The sequence below is a fragment of the Ostrinia furnacalis genome, unplaced genomic scaffold (genome assembly GCF_004193835.3).
Source record: "Ostrinia furnacalis isolate ACB-3 unplaced genomic scaffold, ASM419383v2 OfSCF5329, whole genome shotgun sequence".
NCBI lineage: Eukaryota > Metazoa > Arthropoda > Insecta > Lepidoptera > Crambidae > Ostrinia > Ostrinia furnacalis.
Window position 1 is genome coordinate 44719 of NW_021135568.1, and position 17621 is coordinate 62339.

A 17621-nucleotide genomic window follows, 5' to 3' on the forward strand; every position below is an offset into this window, starting at 1 on the left:
GTCATTTGGCTGAAACAAACTATTAAATGAATCTTTTTTATTTATGTACCTAAGACTAAAAATCCTCTAAAATCTTTCGTCCTTGAACTTGCTACTAAATCCGCCAGTTCTTGGCACACTAATCTATCTATTGGATGATAAATGAGGACTTAACGCAAAAAGGCATCGTCTAATAGGGCTTAGGGTATGATCCCGGAAGTACCTAATAGCTAGGGTTGCCAGCCGATCGGGAAATCTGAAAATTTCGGGATAAAGGTTGCCTTGTTCCGTGTCCAATATCTAAAGGTAAGCAAAGTTTGTAGAATGGATAGGTACATGACAAATTACACCTAGACCAATAAAAACAATAATGTTTAAAACACTTTTTTTATTTGCACCTGATTATAGTATGAACCTGCAACCACTGTCAGCATTTGAAATCCGGTACGCGAAGACCTAATTAAAAATTAACTAGGCTATCAAGTTCACTTTGTTTATTGCGACATACAATGTATATCTTCAGAAGTTTGTTCACTTGAATATCTCGAGGTGATTTTTAGATTTGTCACAATGATACAAGTAGGTACATAATTAAGTACTGTTTAAATATACCCAAGTACCTCGTAGGGCTCTTTTTTTGCTATGCTATAGCATAATCTAAATCAAAACGTATTTTTCCTGGAAAGGAATTTCCACAACCAAGTCTGACAACCCTATATTAGTTGATAACAGAGTCACTGTCAGATATTGAGCACTGATAAGAGCGTTAACAACAAGTTGTAACGTGTATAACAACTTAATAATCTCTCTAATAAGTTATTGGCTAAGATTAAGCTACGGACAGAAGGGACAACGTTGTTAGATGATCGCCCGTATTCGCAAACATCACTATGAGGTCTCACTGCGCGCGTGGACGCACAGGGTGACACACGAACCAATCACAGAGCTCTATTCAACGCTGTGCGTTCGATTTGCTGCTTCATTGAAGCAAGCATCGTTTGTGAATACGGGCGTAAAGTCCTACCAGCCGACCTAAGATTGGCACCGTGATAAAATCCTATCGATGATTTTAGACGACAAACGTATGGGCTTATCGCGTAAAATCGATATAAATGGCGCTATAAAAGCTTATCGTGGGCGCATCCTAGGCCTATTGGCCTTTGGCGCAGAAAAGTTCTCGAGTGGCGACCACGGGCCGGAAGACGGTAGTGTGGGCAGGCCAACTCAGTGAACCAACGATCTGGCGAAGGTTACTTCCCGCAACCTTGATGCAGGCAGTGCAGGACCACAGGCAATCCTTAGGGGAAGAATTTATCCAGCAGTAGACGTTAGGGCTTGTCCCACGGAGATTTTTTTTTGCAGGAACTGTTTTTAGGCCGCTTTTTGCCGTGATAACAAGACCTTGTCCTGGCTACACAGGAGTTGCAGCGGTGGGAACGAGTTGGGAATAGTCCCGAGTCATTCGGCTGAAACGAACGAAGGATCATTGCATATAACCAAAGTAGGCACAATCTAAAAATAGCAATAAACGATGTCTCATCTGCGCTATTACTTAATCTTTGTATTACCACTTTATCGCTACAACAACATTGGACCAGTGTCATTTTACCCGGCATTCAACGAACACGTGTGTTGACAACAAACTGGTGGGAAAACAGTTCCAAAATGACAGAGTTCAATCCTACAGGTTAGTGGTTAAAGTAGATTAAATTTTGATGTATTTAATAATGATTAACTTACATCGACTTTAGTAGGAAATGAAAGTTAAGAACTAGGAAACACGAGCGTGTTTTGTTCGGTAAATTCAGCGAATTTATGTGTACAAGTGTGGTTGAATGAATGAAGTTATCTTAAATGTAAAGCAATATAAAATTTACTTAACCAATAAAGTTTGAGTGCACTGTAATTTAGATTAACTAAGTAAGTATTGTTTGATGATTATTTGCCATGCCCGTCTCCAAAGCGGCCGGCTCAGCTACATTACTGGATACGCACATCTTGTACGTAATTCGAAGTAGGTACGAGTCTGACCTACAATATCCGCTGGTCACTAGTGTCACAGAATAAGTACTAGTACTTGCTAGTACCTAAATAATCACAGAACAGAATACCTTCCTCATAAACTAGACTATACAATAACAACGGAGGAATCACTCTGTAAACACAGGAGGGCATGTTGTTTACTCATTTATAGAAATAGATAGCAATTCTCACTCTGTTGAGCTAGCGATATCAGCAGTAGTATCTAAATAGTCACCTATTTGGTAACTCCAATCTATGCAATTAAAAAGCATTAAGTAGGGAAGTCAGTTTATTTGAAAGAGCTCTTACGCTAACTCAGTTTTGCTGAAAATGTAAACTTCTTTTGGTGGGGAAAGTTGTTCTATTAGAACCGTACAATCAATCCTTTTTGTTTGATCCATACTTAAAGCGACACCTGATACAGGGCTATTCCCACCTCTCGTTCCCACCGCTGCAACTGCTGTGTAGCCAGGATCTACATCTTGACCGCCAATAACCCAACCAGTGAAGGTTAAGTTTGTCCCGGGGGTTTAAACTGTCATTGGACCCGCAACGAAATTAAATTTAATAACATAGGAGTTTGAAGTTAAGGTTCGACTTCCCTCCAGTGCAAAGCGAATGACGGTTGACAAAACCCTGTATAAATCGTCTAACGTGTGTTTCAGAACACCAGCATGTCCGCTATAATCCTCTAAAAGACGAATGGATCCTGGTGTCTCCTCATCGCTGCCTGCGGCCGTGGAGCGGACAGACCGAGAGTGGTCAGGAGGAGCAGGCACCAGACCCGAACAACCCTCTGAAGGCTGGCGCTGTTAGAGCTAATGGACAGGTACCTACAACTCCTCAATCTCATCATCGTGGTTAAGAATTCTAGCTAAAATTCGCTTCAATCTTCTTCCTGGTTTTCATCAGGTGAGATGCAGGCCAAGAGCTTCCTCGTTGTGGGTAAAAAAGATACCATTTTAGATATAGGACATATCTACACACTACAGACTAAGGCTTCGCCCGATGACTTCCAGATTAACCGGTTGGAAGCGGCCTCAGCCTGCATCCAGCGGCTTCCAGAAACCTTTATAAGATCATCTGACTATCATTTGGGTAGACGTTGCACGCTGCATTTGCCTGTACATGGCCTCCATTCCAGAATCTTGCTGTCCCATCGCTTGCTATAATCTGTCAAGCCATGTCATTATCCTAATTCGCCAAAGCTAATGGACAGGCAGAACTCTCAATAGGATACTGGTGCCATCTCTGCCTTGCCTGGTAAAATCCTCTAAAAGACGAGTGTATCCTGGTGTCTCCTCACCGCTGCTTGAGGCCGTGGAGCGGACAAACGGAGGGTGGACAGGAGGAGCAGGCGCCAGACCCGAATAACCCGCTGAAGGCTGGCGCTGTTAGAGCTAATGGACAGGTACAACACTTCAATATTCATCATCATTATCCTGTGCTTGAGATTATATTATGGAGGCAGCGTACCAGCGAGCGTAACGTACGACGTCCGTCCATAAGGACAGATGACTTTTGGTAGCAGGTAAGGCGCTGGATGCAGGCCGCTACCATCAAGCCATCTGGAATTTAGTGGGGAGGCCTATGTTCAGCAATGGACGTCCTGTGACCTTCCCCAACATGCTATTTTTACATTGTTGCATCCATCTTCTGCCAGCGACATTTCTAAAGTCGTTACTGCACCTCGAATTACAAATGATCATCATTTTCAGGTCAAATTTGGTCTCCACTGCAGGAGCACGACTCTCTTAATTACTAAAGGCAAAATAGAGGATTTCGTCTACCCTCAAAATTAGAAACACGTTGGTATACAGCGGCGTCAAATAATTCGTGACACCCAAAGTAGCCAAAAAGGTGACAACGCAACCATTCCAATGGTAACAAAGACGTGTAGCGAACTTTTCGGCCACTTTGCATGTCACGAACAACGAATAACGGTGACTCTATCTAATTTTTAAATTATTTTCCCTACCTTACTTACCTACTTACCACCTTATTTGCAGCGAAACCCAGTCTACACGTCAACCTACGTGTTCACGAACGACTTCCCAGCGCTCTTGGAGAGAGTGCCCCAGCCTCCGACGCCTGATCATCCACTGTTCCAAGCCAGCCAGGCTAAAGGAACCTGCAGGTATCAAGCCCGGTTTTCATTAAAGCAGATAAGTGTTCTATCAATGATAGATGATGATATGAATGATGTGATAGACTATCATCATCATCATCATCATTTCAGCCATAGGACTTCCACTGCTGAACATTTAGGCCTCCCCCAATGCTTTCCATGTTGATCGATTGGTAGCGGCCTGCGTCCAGTGCTTCCCTGCTACCTTTATGATGTCATCGGTCCACCTTGAGGGTGGACATGCGTTTTCCGGTACGCGGCCTTCATTCCAGAATCTTGCTGCCCCATCGGCCGTCAGTTCTGCGTACCTACTATGTGCCCTGCCCATTGCCACTTCAGCTTGCTAATCCGTCGGGCTATGTCAGTGACTTTAGTTCGTTTACGGATCTCCTCATTTCTGATTCGATTCCTATACTTTTACCTAACTACTACTAAGTAATTTAACTTACAAACAATGTACAGAAGTGTTTACCTCATTTTTACAGAGTAATGTGCTTCCACCCTGAATCATCAATGACTATACCCCTGATGACCGTTGAAGAAATACTGGCAGTAATTGAAGAGTGAGTAATGAACCAGACATTCAATTTCAATGTTGAGACCATCACAAAAGAGCTTCTAAAGATCGTTCCATCCACGAAGACGCGCCCCACCAATTTTTGGTCGAGGGTAGCGCGGCGTGCGGGGAGTTCGAGCGTCATTAACCCTTAACCACCTAGCACATATTATTGTCACACAACCGCCTATCATACGTCTGTGGGACCCCAGAATAAAAAATGATACGATTACGATAAATATTAAGGTAGGGTATACATTTAATTTAAAATTCTGTTATGAAAATGATTAAACTCTTTATTTTAAAAAAGAAGAATGTGAAAATCAACGATACCTTTACAAAAACTCCGAATAATTAGCATAATCTCTTATTTTTGGCTTACTTACTATTACTTATAGAAAATGAGATCCTAAAAAATATTTAAAGTGATAGGAACTTATTCTTATACTTTTTATATAATTCAATCAACAAGGAACTAGAATAAAAAAAATAAAACTCGTTATTATAATCAATTAATAAAAATTGCAGGCTCTAAACTTAGAGTTTTTTACGGCAATCCAGACTCATATTGTTCGAACATTCGAGGCAAATTGGCGCTTTGCATTCGAAAGACATGTATTGTGTTTTGCGTTTTTTTGTAAATTTTACTGAGGGAATATCACATTGTGATGGAGAGTTTATTTGCATTACTGTTGAGCCTTCGCATTCGGAATCAGATCAGACACGCTACTTTCTTCCAGCACAAGATTAATTTCAACCGGCTCCACATCGCTGCATTAGTCGTTTGGTATGTTTTCATCGTCTGGCAGATCTTGTTCAACCAACGTTCAATTTCAGCTTCACTAAGAGCCATTATAACTAAAACAATAAAAAAAACACTCATACAAAAAATTACGTAACCTCCTAACAGGGGTCTCTCAGACCCATTCTGGTATTTATTTACTCACCTGAAGCAAACGCGCGCACATCCAACCTCGACAAGCCGTTGTGCGGTGCTGAGGGGCGCGGGGAAAAGGTACAGAAACTAACGAGTCGATGCAACACTCCAGCGCAAAAATATTCACAATTATTATATCGACAGGGTCTGTGAGACGTATGGTAGGCGGTTAAGGGTTAATGTAGTGTGCGTGTGCACTCATGAATAATTTAGCGTGTAGCGATAACAATCAAAAATTAGCGTACGAATGGTGGGGCGCGTCTTCGTGGATGACACGATCTACTTATACTTACAGATGACTTGAGATTGATTTGAGTTTTTAACTTTGGTAATATTTATGGACCTTCGTCTCCAATGCAGGAGCTCGACGCTCTCTATTTTATTTGCCAAAAGCAAATGGAGGATTTGGCATGCACTCCCCACGCTGGCCAGACGGATTAGAGGCCTGTTGTTCACTTACTTTTACGACACCCAAGGGAAGAGCGCCTACTATTTACTATCATCATTTCAGCCACAGGACGTCCACTGCTGAACATAGGCCTCCCCCAATGATTTACAGATTGGCCGGTTGGTAGCCTGCAGCCAGCGCCATCCTGCTACCTTATACGAGGGCGTCTATCCACCACCACTTATCATGTTTGAAACCTTTTATGTTCAGATGGGTGAACCAAATGAAAGAGCTGGGTCGTCGATACACCTGGGTGCAAATCTTTGAGAATAAGGGCGCTGTGATGGGGTGCTCCAACCCCCACCCCCATTGCCAGATTTGGGCATCCAGCTTCATGCCAAACGAGCCACGAGTGAAGGACAGGTAATATTAGACTACCTATTCTAGCAGTTAAGTAGGTACATGGTAGGTAGGTAAGCCATGGAGCATCCTCCTATGTTCTTCTGATTAATTTCCTTGCGGGTCCAATGGCAGTTTAACTTTCCCCCGGGACAAACTTGACCTTCACTGGTTGGGTTATTGGCGGTCAAGCTGTAGATCCTGGCTACACAGGAGTTGCAGCGGTGGGAACGAGAGGTGGGAACAGACCCGTAAGCCATGGAGCCCCAAAATGTACCATAACAGGTGCGATTGTGGTCAAATACCTGCCTTGTTATGCATAAAAAAAATGTATGTTTATTAAAAATGCAACAAGGAAGCTCTTGACCTGTATCTCACCTGATAGAAAGTGGTGATTAGGCAGAAGGTGGAAGTGAGCTTCACCCTGAATCCTCAAACAATAGACCTAGTTAACTGTCTGAACACAACAATGTTATGGTGACAGACTTAAGTAAAATGTTTAATAATAAATCCCGCCTGCTATCTTTTAGAGGTGATCGACCCTTCAAGTAAGGCCTAGACCCTACGCAAATCTTTGGCCCTTGGTAAGTATAGGTAGTTTACAGAGACGTAGTCTCCACTAGAGCAGGGTTTCCCAATTTTTTTTGCCAAGGAACCCTAATTGATTATACTTTTCCTAGCGGAACCCCCGTACTACTCCGCCCGCACGCCCTGCCCCTCCCTTGTGCGTAAACAAGTCGGTGCGAGCGAACAACGTCGGTCACGAAACGTGGGATAACATTTTTTACGGAACCCTTGCGGCCTTTCCACGGAACCCCAGGGTTCCGCGGACCACCATTCGGGAACCGCTGCACTAGAGAACTTCAAAGAAAAGATTAGCTAGAAACTCAGTCAAATCAGTTGATCTAAGACAAATTGGTAAAGAAATCAACAACCAAATAAAATATATAATTTTATTAGTCTTTTTCAATCTTGCTAATTCTTACAAAATCTAATTATAATTATCATGTCACAGTAGTGTACGTAACACAAGTACAACAACGAAACACCATTTGGCCCGATTTCCACCAAGGCAGAGCGGTGCCAGAGTAAATACAAATGAGTAGGTCATCTTCATAGAAACGCACCGAGCGCGGTTTGTATGTGAGCGTATTACATTGGCATACGTATGCGGCGCGCACGCACACACCTACAAAATTCGGCGCAACACCCCGCTAACGCTAATCCACGCAAAATTTTTTCAGTGTGTGCGTGCGCTCCGCATACGTATTGGCGCGCTCACATACAAACCGCGCTCAGTGCGTTTCTATGAAGATGACCTACTCGTTTGTATTTACTCTGTCGGTGCAGAGTATTTTAGTAGTATTTTCTAGCTTCTTTATTAAAATTCGACAACATGAAACACACAAAAACAATTTTGTTTGTTAACGGCAATAACATAGGATCCATTTTCTTGCTTAGGATTGTGTATGTTTTGGACAAAACTACTGTAACACATTTTACGTTAGAATCACTAGCTAACTCTTTTAATTCATTACATTCGGATCGAGCTCTCAACTTCACTTCGTCATCACCCAAATTACCCGGATATGCTTCTGAAACGTGAATGGAGTTATCAGTAATTCCAACGCACACTTTTACACTTATGCTGGAATGTACCTTTGGACTCTCTGGAGACTCACTAGGAACATTTTCTGGTTCATTCCCATGGCTTTCTATAATAATAATACATGGTCTTTCACTTCCATAATTTGTATGACATAGCATCGAAGGGTCCTTCAATTTACAAAACAAAAATTCAATCCAATTCTTCAATACAATCGCAACAGTCTCTTTTTTGATGCAAAAATTGAATCCCAATTCTATCAACGGTTTATTCCTTCGTAACTTTATAACAGTTAATAGGAATTGATCGAGCAGTGTTAGTGACTTCTTAGTATTATGAAACTTATTAACATCATAAACGCCATCTCCTAAAAGTTTAAATGTGTCGGTGAATTGTTGGTAATCTGCAAAACCCGTGTAATATTTTACTTCGGCAGGATTTGTTGTGTCCATTAAATTGTCAATTGAAAAAATTCTTTTCTGCTTTTCAATCGTCGAGCATTGGCACAGGTTGCATTGTACCATAGCATCTGTTTGAAATTGAATATTATTATGCGTAGTTTTCCTTGAATCTTCGTTTTGATGATCATCAGTGTAAGATACTTCACAAATTGCAGATGGTATTGGAACAATATAACTTGTATTTGAATTCGTAAAATTTTGATTTGAGCTGCAGAGATCGGTCTCTGGAGACACATTAGTGTTAGAATCCAAATATTTACGAACCTTTTCGCATATAATTAAATCCACATTGTTCGATGGTAAGTTGCGTTTTGGCTTCGCTGCAGGTGTACTTTTCTTAATTTTTATTTCTTTAAGGTTATTAAGTATTGTGTTAATGTTATTGTTGATATTAATAGTTATAGGTTGCTCATTGGTATTAGAAGTCAAGTATTTGAGTTTTTTGTTCAGAATTAAATTCAGATTATCCTTATTGATCTTGCTTATGTTGCGTTTTAATTTTGTTGGTAATGAACCAATTTTCTGAACTTTTAAAACTTTAAGGTTCTTACGTACAGGGTTGACTTTATTTTTATTATCATTTATAGTCGATGCATCACAGATTTGACTTTCTGAAGTCAGGATTTCCACGTCGCCCTTCTCTTTTTCATCGTTCATGGGTGCTGGGACGGTGAATTTCTTTCTAACACTCCCTTTTGGTCGCCCCCACGGGTTTCCTGGTTTATTCCATGGGAAGATACTTGGCACGGCAGTTTTTTTCAACTGTGGTCTGGCTGAAATAGTAATAATTAAAATTATTTACTTTAAAAAACTGTAACCTAAACAAAATATTCCACTAAAAGACTAGTCTGCAGGGTGTCTAAAGTTACTTTACTAAAGTTATCTATAATATATAAAGCTTCTATATCTATAAAAGCGAAAGGTCACCGATTGACTGACTCAAATCAATCACGAAATTTCAGAAACTAAAATTTTGCATGGAGGTTTCTTTTAGAACGAAGGTGCTCACTAAGAACGGATTTTACGAAACTGCACCCCTACCTGGGGGTAAAGCTATTAATAAATAATTCTTACGTCTTTGCAATACCGAATCCTGCGGCATCACAAAATCGTCATCCGTGAAGTGGCGTTTACACACTACGCTGTGTTTCGACGGAGTAAAGTCAGGTCTGCGAATGGCTTCAACCCACTGTTTTGTTCGATCTGCATCTGCAGGGAACTTATGCCCGCCTATTCTATTTGAACACATAGGCACTGCACAACATTCTGGCATTTTAGATACTATTTTAAAATGTTAGGTACTTTGGTTCACTGAGAAAAACCCAGAGAGCATACTGTCCACAGATTAGAGAGTATGTCTAAAGACAGATAGGAAACGGCCCTAGTATTTGTTGAACGTTAAACAAACTGGTACCGAGCTAGATTGTCCAGTAGGTGGCGCTGTAAACAATATGGCGTCTGCCGCCCACAGATTAAATATATNAGTAGGTATTGTATAATTTTTTTCTTTACTTTCAATAAATGCTACTTGTGTTAACAAGCCTCTTATTAAATAATTTCGATATGAGAACTCACAATACTGCTTCTCTCATTTAAATTTAATTAAATAATTAAACTTTAGGAAGAAAAAAAATTACAAACAAGCAAGTTTCTGAACGTCACCTGCGTGTTTCGCACAGATTAGAGAGTATGTCTAAAGACAGATAGGAAACGGCCCTAGTATTTGTTGAACGATAAACAAACTGGTACCGAGCTAGATTGTCCAGTAGGTGGCGCTGTAAACAATATGGCGTCTGCCGCTCACAGATTAAATATATACCTCTCATACTTTTTTTATGATCCGTTCCGTTTCATGTAATGTGTTTAAAAATAAAACTATTGAAGTATAAAATAAAACTTTATTGATGAAATATAACATGAAATATTTTGTTTACGAAAATCAGTAAGCAATAAAACTACTGGATTTTAAAAGATTACAGTTACTGTTGTGATAACAGTACATTGTTTTAGTTTTTATATTATGTACTCACGGATTGACATTTGTATGTAGCTCATAATATAAAATATGTTGCGTTAAGACTTATAGTAAAATAGTTTAATGTTCTCCATAAATTCACACGTTCAATCTCACGTTGGTTCTGTCCACTCCACTGTAAGCAGGCCAGATCTACATGTTTCTCACCACCTGTAAAATATATGAAATATTTGTAAATTTAGAGCAAAAAGCCACCGTAAGTCTGTAATCTTCTACATCTACATTCTACACTAATATTATAAAGAGTACAGCATATAAACAAGTGATTGATCTATCTATCTACCATGCCTACTGTCTGTTTTGTTTCTAGATTCATACTACTTTGTTAAATGAAAATTAATTTACCTTGTCAAATGTGTACTTGTCAATCAATTACTTAATATACAGGGTGTCCCGTAATGTAACGTCAAGCCGGAACTGGGTGTTGAGGCAAGTTGTGCTGGTTATCAGAAAAATATAAAAAAAAATCTATGTGGCATATTTTAAAAATAATAGGCATTTAAAAAAAATCAAAAAATTCTATTCCAGGTGACGGTCCTTTTGCTCGTGTTGCCACAAATCTTCACTTTTTCGAAATTTTTTTTTTGTTATGTAACCCTGAATAATGCTTCTCTAAATTGTTATCAAAATTACAAAACCAGCTGCTCCAGCTTGGATGAAAAAAATACATTATTCCCAAAAAAATTTTCAAAATAAATATTTTGCCTAGTTTAAACTGACTGTACTGAAAAAAAAATGTACTACGCGAGTATGGCAAGTGACGTCATAATTTGGCGCATTTAGTAAGGATTCCAAAATGGTACAACACTTGGTAAATTTTTGCTGTAATTGTCGACAATTTTTGGTTTTTTGGAAATAGTCCCGTTTTTAACTTTATCTACCTTGGTTAAAAATTATTATTCTAATGTGCCCAAAATTCAAGTTTCTGTGACTGACTACCGTACAGTCAGTCACAGAAACTTTTATCACCATGACAGTAATTAGTAGTTAACATACTGTGACAAAAGTCACCCGTGCGCGCGCGCCTTTACTACCTGCTCTGTCTGCACTTGTACTTGGTAACAGGGATAATAAGGATATGAAGTTTCGGTTATGGATACGGTTACGGATATTAGAATAATATTATACCGGTTTCGGTTACGGTCACGGATATGAAATCATTTCAGATTATCCGAAAGTCTCGGATAATTTCGGTTACGGAATTATAAGAATTTCAAAAATGTAGGTATAATCATAGAGTTCAAAATTAATTGAAGAAAAAATACAAATCATGTTAGCTTGATGTGCCAGGAACTCTAAATAAATTCTAAAATAATAATCCTTACTTGCTTATGAACCAAATAGTATGAATTCATGGATAAAATAAATATTTTTTTCCGACGCGCAGTAAAATTCGCCCGCTGTGTCCTGAAGAAAAAATTTTTTTCACCTACTTTTTTCGAAAAAAGTACCATACAATGGTATATATTTATAATCCTGGTAAATGTAGGTTTCAGTACATATTTTTTTTATTAGATTATCTCCAATGGTTTAAAAGTAAACGACGTTTATTTAAAAAAATACTTTATGGTTTTTGTGAATTTTTCTCAATATTTCTATTTTTTTGTATGAAAAGGCAAAAAGTTTGTTCTAGAAATGAATTCGCCATCCTTTAATTATCCGAAAATGACACCACACTTGCCCTAATACCTATAGTTTTGAAGATATGGGCCTTAAAGTGAATCGCGGCAGAAGGAAACTTGCCCCCCCTCCCCCTTCTACCACAGGGGGGGCTCCCGATGTCTACCGACGGAAATCTACTCAGGAGCACCCAAAGAACAACTGGTGCAATAATGAGCCTTCTATACCAAAGTGGAGGGGTCTCCATACAAATCATTGCACTAAATTCCCTACTAGTATCTTTAAACACCTAATTGTAGCTAAATCATTCATATATCGTGTATGTTTTTGTAATGACTCTACAGTTCTACACGCGAGGGTTAGAAATAGAAGAAAGGTATTGGGGCCAATAATTGGTGCGAACTCTTGACACAACTATGCTCAAATTTAAAGCTTTTACTCAGTAATTAGGCCCTTTTAGAGCGCTTATACACGTTCCAAATAGCTTGCCCTACCACCACTTTGGGACAACATACGGGCCGGTGCTGGGAAGAAATGGTGGAAGAAACTCAGTCACCTTTATCAGCGTCTTTTTCAATCAGATTAGTCAAGTGTAGCATAACATAATTTGATGTTTATTTAAAGATACAGATTCCATGGTAAGACGTAAGATATGGTATTGTTTGAACCAAAAGTTTCACAATCCTCGGCCTTAGTTTTCATAAACAATATACTTAATGTTGAAACAATATAAAGACGTTAACTTTATCTTATCATAGAGATTCGGGCACGGAGATCCATCATCCTGTCATCGTATCTGAAATGTGTGTCGTTAGGTTTCTTGTAAAAGATTCTAAAATTATCACATTGTACGCCGTTTTCTAGAATAAACAAACTGTGTGTTCTACAGAATATTTTGGGTTTTTCAGGTTAATCAATGGGATTTTTTACAGATTACATAACGAATGGTTCAAGCCTATTGCGTTGTTTGGTAAGTTTTGGATTGAACTTGTATGGATGGATATGTTACTAATTTATTAGTTTTTTCTGGATTTAACTGTTTTAGTATCTACTGCAGGGGCACGACCTGCTCTAAGTTACCAGAGACAAATGGAGGATTTGCTCTACACTCCAAACGCATGCCAGATGGCCAGATGTTCGCATATTTGTTCCTTAATAGCCTTTTGGGACATCCACGGGAGGAATGGGGATGGTGGTCCCATAACTATTCTACTCTGATGGAAGTCGCGTCTGAAGCACACTTGTAGTCATGGAAAAGCTCAGAGAACTTTTACGATTGAAATTCCATACTTTGAATAATATTTGCAAGTGAAATTGTATGTTACTGCTACAAAAATACGTCTCCTTTTCAAATGTCTTATCACCGATGAAAAAATCCAAGTATAGTACCCAAACCTATCTTGATTCATAGTGATTCACATGCAGAACATAAAATTCATTTAGCCTGCTATGTTTAGAGTACAAAGCAGCATTGTAGCAAGAGCCGATTGATCTTCGAGTTTTTATCGTATCAATTTAACTGGGTTGAGATTTTCAAGTCAAACGATATAAATTCAAAAATGGCAGCTGACAAAATGCATGCTATCTTTTGATTTATGAACGGGTAAAATATGCAAGTAACATAAAGAAATGACGTTTTGTAAATGAGTAACGATGAAAAATTGACACAGCATTTTAAGTGTTGCTGAGAAAACACGAAATCATACAGGAAATAAGTTCATTCTTATTCTTTATTTTATCTTTAATCTTGACAGTATGATAATGTCAAAAGATCTGAAATCTCAAGACCTGGATTTCAGGCCGTAGCTCTAGGCAACAGGTATCGGTCATCGTAAAGGTTGTAGAGATTTTTGCATGGACATTAGACTAGTAGATAATACAGGGCTGCTTTTATATTTCCTTCAAAAAAAAGGGAAAGGGGTAAAGTTATGAAATATTTTTGCGATTAGGTACTGCTATTAGTATTCACAGGTTTTTTTATAGAGCTGATTTATCCTCGATCACAGGGCATTGAGCACACCAGAGTGCCTAATGGGAAATAGGGGCCTACGACCTTTTATTTGCTGGACTTGATTATTTTCCATATAGGGTGGTGAAGGTCGCGGGAAAAACCTGGATGCGGGCAGCGCAGGACCGGTTGTTATGGAAAGCCATGGAGGAGGCCTTTGTCCAGCAGTAGAAAGTGACTCTGCAACCCTTTTTTTCTAATTCTCAACGAGGAAGCTCTTGGCCTGCATCTCACCTGATGGATAGTCATGATCAGGCCGTAGATATAAATAGAGCAATCCCAAAACGACGGTCATCTCTTTACGTTCCGCTCTAAGATCAGCCTGATGACAGATACATCAATAGTAAAACGAATCACCTGTTATCAGGCACACTTGAAACTGCCACGTGCTGCTTATAATATACGACGCATTGTTCCATGGCCTTCGCGATACCATCTCGGCTTGGGAACTGTTTCCTTGTCATAAAAACCGCTTTTTATAGAAAACCGTTTCAGTAGGCTTTGTTGGTGTCAAAAATATGTTTTTATTAAGTGACACCATTGTTTATGGATGGGAACCGACGGTTTTGTACATATTGTTTGTTTCGTTAGTGATTTCATAAGTTATATTAATGATGAAGATGATTTATAATTCCATTTCATTCTGATTGATGTTGAGGGGAAGATTTGCCTGTGTTCATCTGAGGACGTTTACTGATGATGATGAGGAGATAATATTATCTTGCACAGTCTAGGTAGTAACTGGAACCAGTAATCTGTCAATCTTCTAGAAGAAGAAGAAGATGAATACGGGAAACATATACCCTGCAGTGGAGATATACTTTTATTTAGATTATTAACTAGTCAAATAAATTCTCTTTGATTTGGATATTGGAAAACCCAGTGTCATTATTATTTTGTGGTTTGGGTTTAACTATTTGTATAGTCAAGTATTTGATTGTACTGCATTAATGATCTTCGGTTGGTTAATCATCGAAGCACATTGTGCCAATATTCATCTTTGCAAGCCGGAACCAGAGACAATGGTTCAGAAGTGGAGCAAGAATAGGCTTTTTGCCTGAAATGAGGCCGGGGCCTTAGTTTTTGTTTCGCTTCAATAGTCAAGGATCCAATAAGTTTTAAGAACACTCATAATTGGCGATGTTTTCTATTTTTACGGCCCTCATTATACCTCATTGTTGCATTTTTGGTACGGACGACGCTGCATAAGATTTACTAGCTCATAACGAATGATGAAAGATCGAGATAGCCTACATAAAAGTTGAAGTAGACTGGTCTCTTTTGCTAAAAGATATCCATCACCAAAAATCGTGGAACTGAATGGTCATCCACTATGTAAAAATACAGTCCATTTTCTCCGTCATGCACTCCTGTAGGACTACTCAATTTTCCCTTGTTAGGTTTCATTGGCGCCTGTAGATCCTGATACAGGGAGTTAAAAAAAAAAAAAAGTAAGTAGTGAGAACGATATCGTATCGAGATTAGTCCCGTAGAGCTTTCTAATTAAAATTCAAATATTTTATTGAAAAGTCTACAGTTGGTCTATGTACTCATGTAGACTTGTAGTGTGTATCGTGCTACCTACTCGTACTTTAGCTGTTTTCTGAATCGTTCATTCAAATAATCCTTAGCCTTTCGGTAATTCAATGGAACCCGGTTAGGTAAGTTTAAATTGTTGGATTAGTCTTATCTACCATGAATTTTTATGCACAAGAGTTACTGAGGGTGCATTTACATTTGAACCCTGCCTTTACGGTATGGGCTGGAGGGTGTACAATTTTATGCATTTCCTCGACCAAAGACCAGGTTTTAGCACCCACCTTCAAGTGTATTGGCACTTTACACTTTATTATAATGTAGTAATTGAATATTAACATAGATAGAAATATTTATAGCATCGCTCGGAGTCGTCGCCCGTGACGGAGCCCGACTTTCGACGACCTCGCTCCACCGATTGCTGTACATTGCGCAATCAGCCCGACACAATCGAAGTTTGACAAACACGGCTGTTACATGTATGTGCGGCACGTAATGTTGTCGTTTAATTATTTTCGCTGCGTTTCTGAATAGACGATGGTGGTAGGTTGTTTTGTGTTGGGAAATTTGATTTGATTTTTGATTTGAATGAATGGTGCTGTTGGTACTTTAGACAAGAGGTATGTTACAAAAGCAAGTAATTTTGTAGACAAGTGTAAAGGTCTATAAATTGAAGAAATATTTCAACAATCCAATAAATAGACATCAGAGACTTCCCTACAATCAAATACCATCATATCATTAGCAATACTTGTTTCAAAAAAGTTGATACAGATAGTGTTAAAAACTAGACTAATAGCTTAAAATAAAGACGTCAATATCATAAAAATATCAATCAAACATTTATAGTTCCAAACACTAAATTAACATGGACTTTAAAAAACTAAGGCCACAGTCTAAAAGCCGGTCCAAAGTCAACATAACGAAGTCAACATTTAATTGTTAAATCAACCCATGGTAAATGAATCATTCATTTAGCAGTAAATATTCTAACTGATATTTGATAACAAATACCAATGAGGAATTCGCTGTTAAAAATAATTATGATAATGTATTGGAATAAACTCGTGCAAATTAAAATATCTAGTAGTATTTTACTTTCTCACTGATGTAAGCCTAGACTAACTTCAGTTGGTAACATTTTCCAATTGTTTTTCATGATTGTGTTTCTGTTAATTTATTTTTTGTTTTTTTTTAAGAGTATTAGCAATTTGTATTGCCCAAATTACTAATAGTCCCATTAGCCCCTCGTGTTAAGCTAAATAAGCTTGTGTTACGAGTGGGCTCACCACAATAGTCGAGCGGCGGTGGGATTCGAACCCGCGTTCCTCGGATCTCGAGTCGGCCAATCCGACCACTTCACCGTTCGGCTATCGTGGCTATTAACACATAGAGTTGTTCGATCTTTTCAAATTTTTATGGATTAACAATCTTAAAGACCATGGTATGACCACATGGTTGATTTATAAATTCTTTATTATTCCCAAACTGATCAGCATTGTTTCCTATACTTAAATCGCCATCATCATTATGTCATTCCGATCTTCGGACCTCTGACGTTGCAAATTATTTTGTTTACTCCGAAAACAAACTTGGGAATATTGTGTAATTGAAAATGATTCATAATGTATGGGTGTCCACATTGCTTTGAGGTGATACAATTTTATTGTTCTCTTTTATTCGTATTCCATGTTAATTGAGAGAGACAGATACAAACTTGTTGGCTCATCCTAAAGTTTTCGATTCGGTTGTTTTTTTCTTATTTGCTTATCTTCTGTTCCTTTACTGTTCTTTTCAACCGACTTCAAAAAAAGGAGGAGGTTCTCAATTCGACCCGTATGTTTTTTTTTTCTATGTTTATTACGCGATAACTCCGTCAATTATGAACCGATTTGAACAAATCTTTTTTCGGCGTATCGGTAATACCTCAAGGGTGGTCCCATTTA

At 38.7% G+C, this 17621-nt stretch overlaps 2 protein-coding genes and 1 long non-coding RNA gene across 3 annotated transcripts; 1 reads left to right on the forward strand and 2 right to left on the reverse strand.

The window, feature by feature from the left end:
* Window positions 1–1583: 1583 nt before the first annotated feature.
* Window positions 1584–7388, forward strand: LOC114360946 (probable galactose-1-phosphate uridylyltransferase). The gene is made up of 7 exons (XM_028315831.1): window positions 1584–1666; window positions 2667–2830; window positions 4011–4138; window positions 4615–4692; window positions 6281–6433; window positions 7090–7116; window positions 7370–7388. The coding sequence occupies exons 1-7, from the start codon at window positions 1645–1647 to the stop codon at window positions 7386–7388; spliced, it is 591 nt and encodes a 196-aa protein (XP_028171632.1). The 5' UTR covers window positions 1584–1644.
* Window positions 7349–9836, reverse strand: LOC114360967 (uncharacterized). The gene is made up of 2 exons (XM_028315860.1): window positions 9551–9836; window positions 7349–9249 (listed from the first exon to the last, which is right to left on the reverse strand). Exons 1-2 carry the CDS (start codon window positions 9747–9749, stop codon window positions 7766–7768), a joined length of 1683 nt encoding a protein of 560 aa, XP_028171661.1. The 5' UTR covers window positions 9750–9836; the 3' UTR covers window positions 7349–7765.
* Window positions 9837–10622: 786 nt separating this feature from the next.
* LOC114360945 (uncharacterized) lies at window positions 10623–10942 on the reverse strand. The gene is made up of 2 exons (XR_003656544.1): window positions 10857–10942; window positions 10623–10661 (listed from the first exon to the last, which is right to left on the reverse strand). It is a non-coding gene; the product is annotated as an uncharacterized LOC114360945 (long non-coding RNA).
* Window positions 10943–17621: the final 6679 nt, after the last annotated feature.

Bases quoted from the DNA above. Each gene is read 5' to 3' on its own strand.
- LOC114360967 (XM_028315860.1), bottom strand. From the start codon at position 9,749: ATGCCAGAATGTTGTGCAGTGCCTATGTGTTCAAATAGAATAGGCGGG. The intron at 9,250-9,550 runs GTAAGAATTATT...TTACTATTTCAG, and splicing joins GGATTCGGTATTGCAAAGAC to CCAGACCACAGTTGAAAAAA.
- LOC114360946 (XM_028315831.1), top strand. From the start codon at position 1,645: ATGACAGAGTTCAATCCTACAG. The intron at 1,667-2,666 runs GTTAGTGGTTAA...CGTGTGTTTCAG, and splicing joins GACAGAGTTCAATCCTACAG to AACACCAGCATGTCCGCTAT. The intron at 4,139-4,614 runs GTATCAAGCCCG...TCATTTTTACAG, and splicing joins CAGGCTAAAGGAACCTGCAG to AGTAATGTGCTTCCACCCTG.